This window comes from Danio rerio, chromosome 5 (assembly GCF_049306965.1).
Source record: "Danio rerio strain Tuebingen ecotype United States chromosome 5, GRCz12tu, whole genome shotgun sequence".
Classification (NCBI taxonomy): Eukaryota; Metazoa; Chordata; class Actinopteri; order Cypriniformes; family Danionidae; genus Danio; species Danio rerio.
Window position 1 is genome coordinate 62972615 of NC_133180.1, and position 9847 is coordinate 62982461.

General features: G+C 36.1%; 2 protein-coding genes across 2 annotated transcripts; one reads left to right on the top strand and one right to left on the bottom strand.

The window, feature by feature from the left end:
- Positions 1–268: 268 nt before the first annotated feature.
- Positions 269–3486, top strand: ufc1 (ubiquitin-fold modifier conjugating enzyme 1). The gene is given in 6 exon segments (NM_001003650.1): positions 269–603; positions 807–874; positions 971–1034; positions 2662–2738; positions 2831–2921; positions 3046–3486. Coding segments are annotated over 6 exon segments (501 nt in total). The 5' UTR covers positions 269–480; the 3' UTR covers positions 3124–3486.
- A 3407-nt stretch (positions 3487–6893) lies between these two features.
- Positions 6894–8557, bottom strand: gig2p (grass carp reovirus (GCRV)-induced gene 2p). Its single transcript, NM_001100055.1, is given in 2 exon segments — positions 6894–7777; positions 8284–8557. A coding segment is annotated over 1 exon segment (660 nt). The 5' UTR covers positions 7767–7777; positions 8284–8557; the 3' UTR covers positions 6894–7106.
- Between the last annotated feature and the right edge of the window lie 1290 nt (positions 8558–9847).

A 9847-nucleotide genomic window follows, 5' to 3' on the forward strand; every position in this document is an offset into this window, starting at 1 on the left:
GGTGTTTAGTCTGAATAACGCTGAAAACGCAATATTTGAACGATGAAGGAAACGTTTTAGCGATATTTTATCATTAGAATACGATATTTCTTTGACTCGACACAGTTTATAAAATTTTAGTAATAAATGTCACCTTAAATCACAGAGCGTGACGTCAAATGTGCACATTAATTTCGGTTCCTCTTGCGAGTCAACTAATTTCCGTGACTCGGTTCTTTCAAACAGTTCGTTCAATGAATCGATTCAGTCACGTGATTGTTGACGTTTTAAGTTCAAATAAAGTATTCTCTGGTTACACGTATTGTTTTGTGTTCATAAAACTATTATGAAGTTTAAACATGGTATTAGTTAACATTTAAACAAGTTATTTACGTTTTGCTTACAAAATAAACTGAAAGAATCAGTTTGCTCATTGAGACATCTCTCGGTTCAATCTTTCAGTGACTCAAAAGAACGATTCCTTCACTGACTGGTGTCAACATGGCAGATGAAGCAACTAGGAAAGCAGTTTCTGAAATTCCGCTTTTAAAAACTAATTCAGGACCAAGAGACAAGGAATTATGGGTTCAGAGACTACGAGAAGAATATTTAGCACTTATAAAGGTTAGTTACTGCTTGTTAGCAAAATAATCAGGGGGCCGTAACGTTACTAGCTGCATGAATAACCATACGTGTCATTAAGCTAAAGTGTGTTCAGTCTTACTGACAGACAGCTCGTGTTCTTCAATGCGTATCAGTTTGCGTACAAATCTTATATAAACGTCAGGTTAAAAAATGTGTTGTTTACCTATTGTGTTGTCTTGCAGTATGTCGAAAATAATAAAGCAGCTGATAATGACTGGTTTCGTCTAGAGTCCAACAAAGAGGGCACAAGGTCAGTTTTTAATTCTCACTTTAACTAGATCTTCATGTAAGGAGTGATGATGAGTTTTGTATAGTTTCTAAGTAATTAATTTTTTTTCGTGTTTAGGTGGTTTGGAAAATGCTGGTATATTCACGAGCTTCTCAAATATGAATTTGACATGGAATTTGATGTAAGACATTCACTTCAGTTCACATCTATTTAAACCAGTGGTCCCAAACTCAATTCCTGGAGGGCCGCAGCTCTGCAGGTTTAGGTCTAACCACCTTTTTCTTCAATTTATTGGTGGTTGACAAACATAATGGTATATTTACAATATAATGGTGTATTTCCGCCACAAACTGGTATGGAGTGTGAATCATTATGACCCCATAAACCTCTTTTTGTCTCTTGTTGTCCACAAAACTCACATTGTTCTGTAGTATGTGTACTATTTAGTAAGTGTACTATTTAAATTTGTGTGCCCAAATCTCACTCTAGATGTTATTATCTTCTCTTTCCTGTTTTTCCTACCCTTCTCATTTCTCCTACTTTCTTTTGAATTCCATAAAACCACCGGCCCTTTTTTCTCACTGTCGCATTGTTTTTGCCACCTTTCCTTCATTCTTTTCTTAATAATACACTTGATTTTACTCATACTTACACTTACATTTAGACTAATGTTGTTATTTTTAACAGCTTGTTTTGCTTCCTTTAGTGCAATTTCATTACCTTGTACACCAATATGCGCAGGTACCCATAAAATATTACTGTTATACCCATCATTATCATCGTGAATTTTGTATGATGTTTGCATTTTTTTCTATTAAAACGTCTGGTCTACCTTCTGATTTACTATATTGTAAACTAGCCAGTGAAAAACTTCAGTCTGACCAGATGACTCATTTTAAAGGTCTTATCTCCTCTACCCTTTGTATCGCTAATAACAGTGCAATCATTTCTCCTGTATACACTGACGCTTCATCACTAACCGTTTTTGCTACAGATACTTGAAATTTAAGAACTACACACACCTACTCTATTTAAACTTTGAGGCATCTGTATGTATTTTAACCTAACTGTAATATTCCTTAATATATTTCTGTATATAAAACAAATTACATTCATTATCCTTGTCCCTCTTATCTAATAGTGTCAAATCTACTGTCGCCTCTGATAGTAACCATGATTTAATTGCTGGTAAAGGTAGCGCCAACCATCTCCAATTTACACCTGCTTAATAGTCTCTAGTAGGCTTGAACACCTTGATTAGGTGTGTCAGCTGTGTTTAATTTGGGGTTGGAGCAAAACCGTGCAGAGCTGCGGCCCTACAGGAATCCAGATTGAGACCTGTGTTTTACCTTTATCATTCTTTATTTGCCTTTTTCCAATTATTTTTTGTAATCAATTTGGCTGTGTTCATGCAAACAACATAACATATGGCAAAAAGAAGCTTCTTCAGGAACCTTCAAGACAAAAATCTTCACATTGAAGCCCACAAAACTGCAATATTATATTCTAGTCGAGCCATTTTATCAAAAAGTCCTACAATGTTTGTTAACAAGCTTTCATTATGTTGCAAGGCTTCAGAAGTTTAACACATTTTAAAAACAGTCTGTAAAAAATGGGGCAAGTGTAAAAAAAAACACAAACTTTGACTCCTTTATGATTTTGTTTTTACTACTGACAAATTTGTCTTCCTTGGACCTGTGCAACTGTTTTAAATAGACACACAATAGTTTAGTTTATTAAATGTTTTATTTAAAGTCCACATAGCGCATTTTGGTTGTCAAAATTATTAAATTTATCTCATTGTCCAGATTCCAGTTACATATCCTGCCACAGCTCCTGAAGTGGCCATTCCTGAGTTAGATGGGAAGACGGCGAAGATGTACAGGTTTGCATCTTGTGTTAATAGTGTTTTTTAACCATGTTTTAATATTTTGTTGGAAATAATTATTAAATTATCAAAACTGTCTTTTATCTTAGAGGTGGAAAAATCTGCCTGACAGATCACTTCAAACCACTGTGGGCAAGAAATGTGCCAAAGTTTGGTCTGGCTCATCTTATGGCTTTGGGAGTAAGTTTCATGTCTCAAATGAAATGTGTTTCAGTATGTCATTTATTTCATAAACAGTTTTGTTTTTGTTGTTGTTGTTTTAAATGTATTTTATCTCATGTCAATAATCTCTTTTATCCCTTAGCTTGGACCGTGGCTTGCAGTTGAGATTCCAGACCTCATTGCGAAAGGCTTAATTCAACATAAAGACCAAAACAGCTGAAAACAGGAGAAAAAAAGCTTTTGCATTACACCATGTCTTAACAATGCAAATGACAATTTTAACAACAGTTTGTTTGAGGTCATGGGTTGCTTGACCTGTGGCTTCATATTTTTGTTTGTTGCTTCACAGTAGCTGTACTTAACATTCGTGTGTGTACATGTTTTTTTTTTTCTTTTCTCAGTAGACCAGTTACATTGTCCATGTATGTTTCATCAGTAAAACCTGGTACACAAATGTGGGACTGTTTCAACCTGTGGAATCTCATATTTATTCGAAAGCTTGTGAGGATTTAAATGGTCAAACTTTCAATTTAAAGGAATTATTCACCCATAAATAAAGATTCACTGATTATTTTTTCACCCTCAAGTGGTTCCAGAGCTTTAAATGTTTTTTTTTTTTCTGTTGAATACTATTTTCTTCTATTGTTAACATTGAAATCTATATTAGGAATGTTACCAGTTTTCAACATTCTTAAAAATCTTCTTTTGTATCCAACAGAAATGTAAACCGTTGTGAGTGAGAAGGGTGATTAAATGACAGAATTTTCATTATTGGTTGAACTCTCCTTTTAAGTTTTAGTGCTTAGTAGAAAAGGTCAGAATATAGTTAATCCATAGTTTAATTAGGAAAATTAAGTCATTTTTTTTTAAACAATTATGCCGATTATTGGTGTCCATTTCAATAGAAAACAAAGGCAGCGGCATATTTTAGGGTCAGGCCATGCAAGTTTCTTTTAGTTGAAATGGTCTAGGCTTAAACCTTGTTTATTTTAATTACAAAATGTGTAAAAATGTACAATTAATTAACAAATAGCAGGGCTCAACAATAAGGACTGCCGATGGCCCATGGCCAGCATGAGAGATGTTTAGGACAGTAGACAGGATTGTTATGGCCCAATCAGGCCAGAGCTGCTTTGTCACTAAAGATTTATTTTTAATTATTGCTACGACTTGTCGAGTGGGTGCAAATACAGTCTTAGAATTGAGAAACAGGTTGTGGTTCTAAGCCCTTAATACTACCCTGGAAATTTTGGCCGGACAAATACAAATCCCAACCACTGGGCCAGTCGGGCCCGTAGAAATTTTTTTTTAGCGTTGAACCCAGAATAGGTAATTTGTTAATTAATTAACTTTTTCATAAATGTTGACTTGTAAGATTCAGTGAAGGAACATTAATGTCAGGCTGCCGAATTAAAGCTAGATTTTGAGATTTCTTTAACTCCAAACTATGCAGTTGTTTTATGCCATGTATTCTGTTCTTTAGTTTTTGTCTTAAACTATGAATATTCTGAAGGTATTTAAAAGCAATGAGTACAAGTTATTTTAATAATATAAAATTACTCTGGTTTTGAAGGATTATTTAGTTTAATTGCATGAATCAGGTTATTTAGTCAAATCTGTTGTTTGTTTTTATTTAATAAGCCTCAACTAAAAGAAGCTTTATCATGCTTTTTTTTTATGCCCCTAGAGCAGGGATGTCAAACTTGATTCTTGGAGTGCCACAGCCCTGCACAGATTAGTTTCAACCTTGCTTCAACACACTAAACACTAGGTTTTAAACAAGCCTGAAGGACTCAATTAGGGTGATCAGGGGTGTTTAATTAGGGTTGGAACTAAACTGTGCAGAGCTCCGGCCCTCCAGGAACTGCATTTGACACCAATGCCCTGGAGCAGGGGTGTTCAACCTGGTGAAGGACTGGTGTCCTGGAGAATTCAGCCCTAATTGAACACACCTGAAACAGCTAATCAAGCTCTTTCTAGATATACTAGAAACTTCCTAGCAGGTTTGTTGAAGGGAGCTAAACTCTGCAGTGGCCCTCCAGGACCGAGTTTGGACACCCCTGCCCTACAGTGGGCTCAACCCTGTTCATGAAGGTCTACCTTCCTGGAGATTTCAGTTGCAACCCATATTAAACACACCTGCCTGTAATTATCAAGTGGTGTTCTGGTCCTAGTTTTTGGTTTGTGTTTGATCAGGGTTGGAGCTGAACTCTGAAGGAAGGTAGGTTTTAGCTCAAAATACCCCACAAATCATTTTTATAACACTTTAAAACTCCTTTAGGCTTTGATCTAAATTGTGCCTTTTTGATGGCTGCCGCTTTAAATTTAATCAAGATATGCTTTTTTTATAAGATGCGGACCTACAAATGCCAATGTGGCAGCATAGCAGCAGATCCAAAACAGCACTAATGTCATCTTTGAAAAACTAAAAGACTGTCAGTAGAAGGTAGTCTATGGGGATTACAGTGTTCACTGAAGCTCTACATTTATAATGCCTCTAGTCACTGACATTATCTTCAACGAGAATGGTGAACGCTCATAATAGTGGATGGCTACTTCTCACTCAGGGCTGTCTATGCTAATGAGAGATCATGAGTAGTGGGAGGGACTTTCCCCCTCTGATAACGCAGAAAGAGAGAATGTCAATCAAAGTGATTCTGCAGACTGTTTTTAATCCATTGTAATTTATACACTTGCTGGCCACATTATTAGGTATACCTTACTAGTACCAGGTTAGACCCTCATTTGCCTCAGAACTGCCTTAATCCTTCATGGCATAGATTCAACAAGGTACTGGAAATAGTGCTCAGAGAGATATTGATCCATATTGAAATGACAGCATCACACAGTGGCTGCAGATTTGTCAGCTGCACATCCATGATGCAAATCACATCCCAAAGGTGCTCTATTGGATTAAGTTCTGGTAACTGTGGAGACCATTTAAGTAGAGTGAACTCATTGTGATGTTCAAAAAACCAGTCTGAGATGATTCACACTAATCTGTACTATTAGAGGCTGGTTATATCCACATACTGTTACCACACAACTGTGCTAAGACACCTTATTGAAGTGTTTTTTTGCATATTAGGTCCCCTTTAAGGTATAAAATACAGAATGGTTATTCCCAACAAAACACTTTTTAACATTATTTTATGATTAAATATGCCTGTATGCCAAAGAAAGCAATAGCCTTAACATTGTTAGAGGTTTTGCAAATGTAATCCTCATTTTACATACGCAATAAGATAAGGAATAGCTTTACTCTTCTAAACTGGTTGAGTGAGTTGACAGACCCTTTTAAAATGTCATATTTAACATGCCAGTATGATTGATGGAAATCAATTTATTGATATTGTAAAATCAGCAGCAAGAAAGGAAACAGCCAGAGCACACTGTAAATGTCAGAGATGGTCATTTCACAGCATTTTATAAATAAATGTTTGTTAAATAAATTTGATATCAATTTATTTTCAAATAAAATGCATTTTTGCCTTTCAGTTGAACTTTTAAACACAACAACATCATATGTAATGTCATAGATCATGCACAGTCTCCTAGTCTCATAGTCATATTTAATATGATTGCTGGCACATATCAGCTAGAAAAAAAAAAAAAAAGTTTAAACATTTCACCGTGAACTTAAAGATAAATAAACCACATTTTTAACCAGCTTTCAATTACACTTTAAACATGCATTGTCAGGTCACAAATATAATTTCTATTTTATAATCTAATAAGATGGCACATATTAGCAGGAAATATAAACTGTCAGACAATAAATGTCAAGGATGATTGTGTCAGGAAATCAAAGGATCTTAAAGGGACAGTTCACCCAAAAATGAAAGTTCTGTATATAATAAACACTTTTTTATTCCAAACTGATTTGCTTTTCTTGCCGTCATTCTTTCTACTGTTAAAGAATATTGGAAAGCTGCAGACATTGTCTTTCACAGTAATTTTTGTTCCTATTATAGATGTCAATATCTGCTGCTTTCCAACATTCTTCAGAACATCTTGTTTTGTGTTCAACAGAAGTTTAGATCCTCTTTGAGTGTGAGCAAATGTTCATTTTTTGTGAAATATTATTTTAAAAACACAGTTTACCTATTTTTATATCACTGTCGAACATGCCCAGACATGTAAACAAACCAGTATAGAACCTGAGGATCCTCCTGCACAACGCATTGGCTCTGGATTTCCAGATCAGTTTCTTAACCCTGAGAAATTACACCTGTGTTTGGTCATGAGAGCGCAGATAGTTTCTCCACATCCCCAGCATGGCTGTATGTTATGAGCAGAGCCCAGTTTCAACTTGCACACTCCACAGTTACCCAAAGTGTTCGATTTCGATGGACTCTTATTGTTTTGGGCAATGAGCTGTTTGAGTTCGGTTAAGATGGTCGTATTGGGTGCAAGAGCAATGTCTGTGACCTCTATACGTGCTGGATCATAGATACAATCTTCTTCTAGGCCGCTGGGGACAGCTTTCATGCCACAGTTAGGAGGGACCCAGGCTGTGTCGTAACCTTGACTGTGCCAGGTCTTCTGTAGGGCATGGTTGTCCTTATCAATTCTTTTGACTTTTCCACAGTCAACGCTTAATTTTAGCACTACTTTGTCAGTAATTGGGGATTTCAGAGGGTATCGCTCTGCTTTCTTCTGGTCACGGCTCACATAAACTCCAGGTCCCAGCATTCCATCTGCTGACGGCTTGAAGCCTGTACTTATGATTGCACGAGCTACTTTTACAGATGTACCGTGATACATGGTGTAAAGTCTTCCTGATTTGGGTTCTTGGTTTGCCTGAAGATGACGATCCTCATCATAAAAAGCCTCCCAGCCATAAAATGAGATGGATGCCATCTTTGTTCCCCCTGTGGATTAATTGAGATAATAATAAGTAAGTTTTACACCTAAGTCAAACATTTGGACACAACTGTTCAATCTTTATTAAACTTTTCCATAATTTAGATTCAAAGTCCAGTCAAAATTATGACAATAACACAAATGAAAGTGATCTGGCCTATCTTTGTGTCCAAGTTTAACAAACTTTAAACTGACTGGCAACAACATTTAAATTTTGTAAACAAGTTTTACTTTTGAAAATAAAAACATTTCTAGTTACAGTCATTATTGAAAACATTACAGTATGTTTAAATCAAAATAAATTTGTCAAAATCTTTAATCAAAGCAATCAATTCAAGTTTTGTTTAGATTTATCTTAAACTTTAATGTGCAATATGATCTAACATTAACAATACGCCACACTTCCGCTATAACTAAATAAAATAAAAATGTGTAAAATAAAATATGTAAATTAAAATATTCTCGACATATTCACTGGGTAAGACAGTACTTTATTATTCTAAAGCAAACGTACCTTGTAATACTTCCTCACAGGTGAACAAAAAACGACATGAAACTCCCGAGTCTTAAGTTGTTCTCAGAAATCCAAACTTTCGCTTTCAATTCCTTCGTAACACGTCCTCCTCTTATGCTGGCCGGCCAGAATATATGTCCTTTACCTAAAGGTGATGCGTTTATATTTCTTTAAATTATATTTAGTAATTTACTGAGTGACTGTCTGTGACAGCATTTGTTTTTATTATTTTTGAAAACGTTCACTTTCTTAAGATAAGTCATTACCACACGTCAATCAAACTGTGTAGACCCGCCTTTATTCGATAAAATATCATTTCATTGGGCAGAACCTTTTACGCATAAACGTGTCACAAGTGTTGTTGCCATGTCCGCCTATAATGAGTAGGAACTCTTTCCTATTCCCTAAAGAATATATTACTGTTCCAAGAGCTACCCTCACAGGTTTAATGCATCTTGTCAGAAGTCATAAAAAATACACTCCAAAAATATGAAGGAATCAGCATTATTGCAAAGAACTCCATTGGGTGTCATTAATTAATGATATAGACTGGAAAAAAAGTTGCCTCATAAATGCTTTATTCCTAATAAAACTAAAGAAATCCACTTTAAAATATTGCATAAAATACATCTGGCTAAGTAATTTATTTCCAAATATGTTGATATTCTGAGTAATTGTACATTCTGTGGTAAGGTTGATGAAACTTTAATACATTTAGCCTATTTTGTGAATGAATGAATGAATTTGTTCAGAAGTTTTGTTTCGACCTGTATAATTTTTTAAACACCCCTCCTACCTATGCACAATCTTTTAGTTTAAAATAAATGATTTGTTATTACTCAGAATCAGCACATAAATAAAGAATTTATCTTCAACTTTTTTTTATCTTGGTTGGAATTCACTAGGCTGTTCATGGGCCCCCAGTTTTGAAAATAAGTAATTATGTTAAATTCTGGTTGGCGCAGTGGATAGCACAATCGCCTCACAGCAAGAAAGGTCGCTGGTTCAAGCCTCGGCTGGGTCAGTTAACATTTCTGTGTGAAGTTTGTATGTTCTCCCTGTGTTGGCGTGGGTTTCTTCCAGGTGCTCCGTAGTGTATGTGTGTGGAGTATGTATGGGTGTTTCCCAGTGATGGGTTGCAGCTGGAAGGGTATCCGCTATGTAAAATTTAAGCTGGATAAGTTGGCGGTTCATTCCGCTGTGGGTAGGGGTGTATAACTCTGGGCGGGGGTTTGCACAGAGGGCAGGGGTGTCCAAACTCTGTCCTGGAGAGCTGGCGTCCTGCATGTTTTAGTTCCAACCCCAATTAAACACACCTGAACCAGCTAATCAAGCTCTTTCTAGGTGTACTAGATACAGGGGTATCCAAACTCAGTCCTGGAGGGCCGGTGTCCTGCATAGTTTAGCTCCAACTTGCTTCAACGCATCTGCCTGGACATTTCTAGTATACCTGGTAAGAGCTTGATTAGCTGGTTCAGGTGTGTTTAATTAAGGTTGCAACTAAAACTTGCAGGACACCGGCCCTCCAGGACCGAGTTTGCGCACCCCTGTAACTAGAAACTTC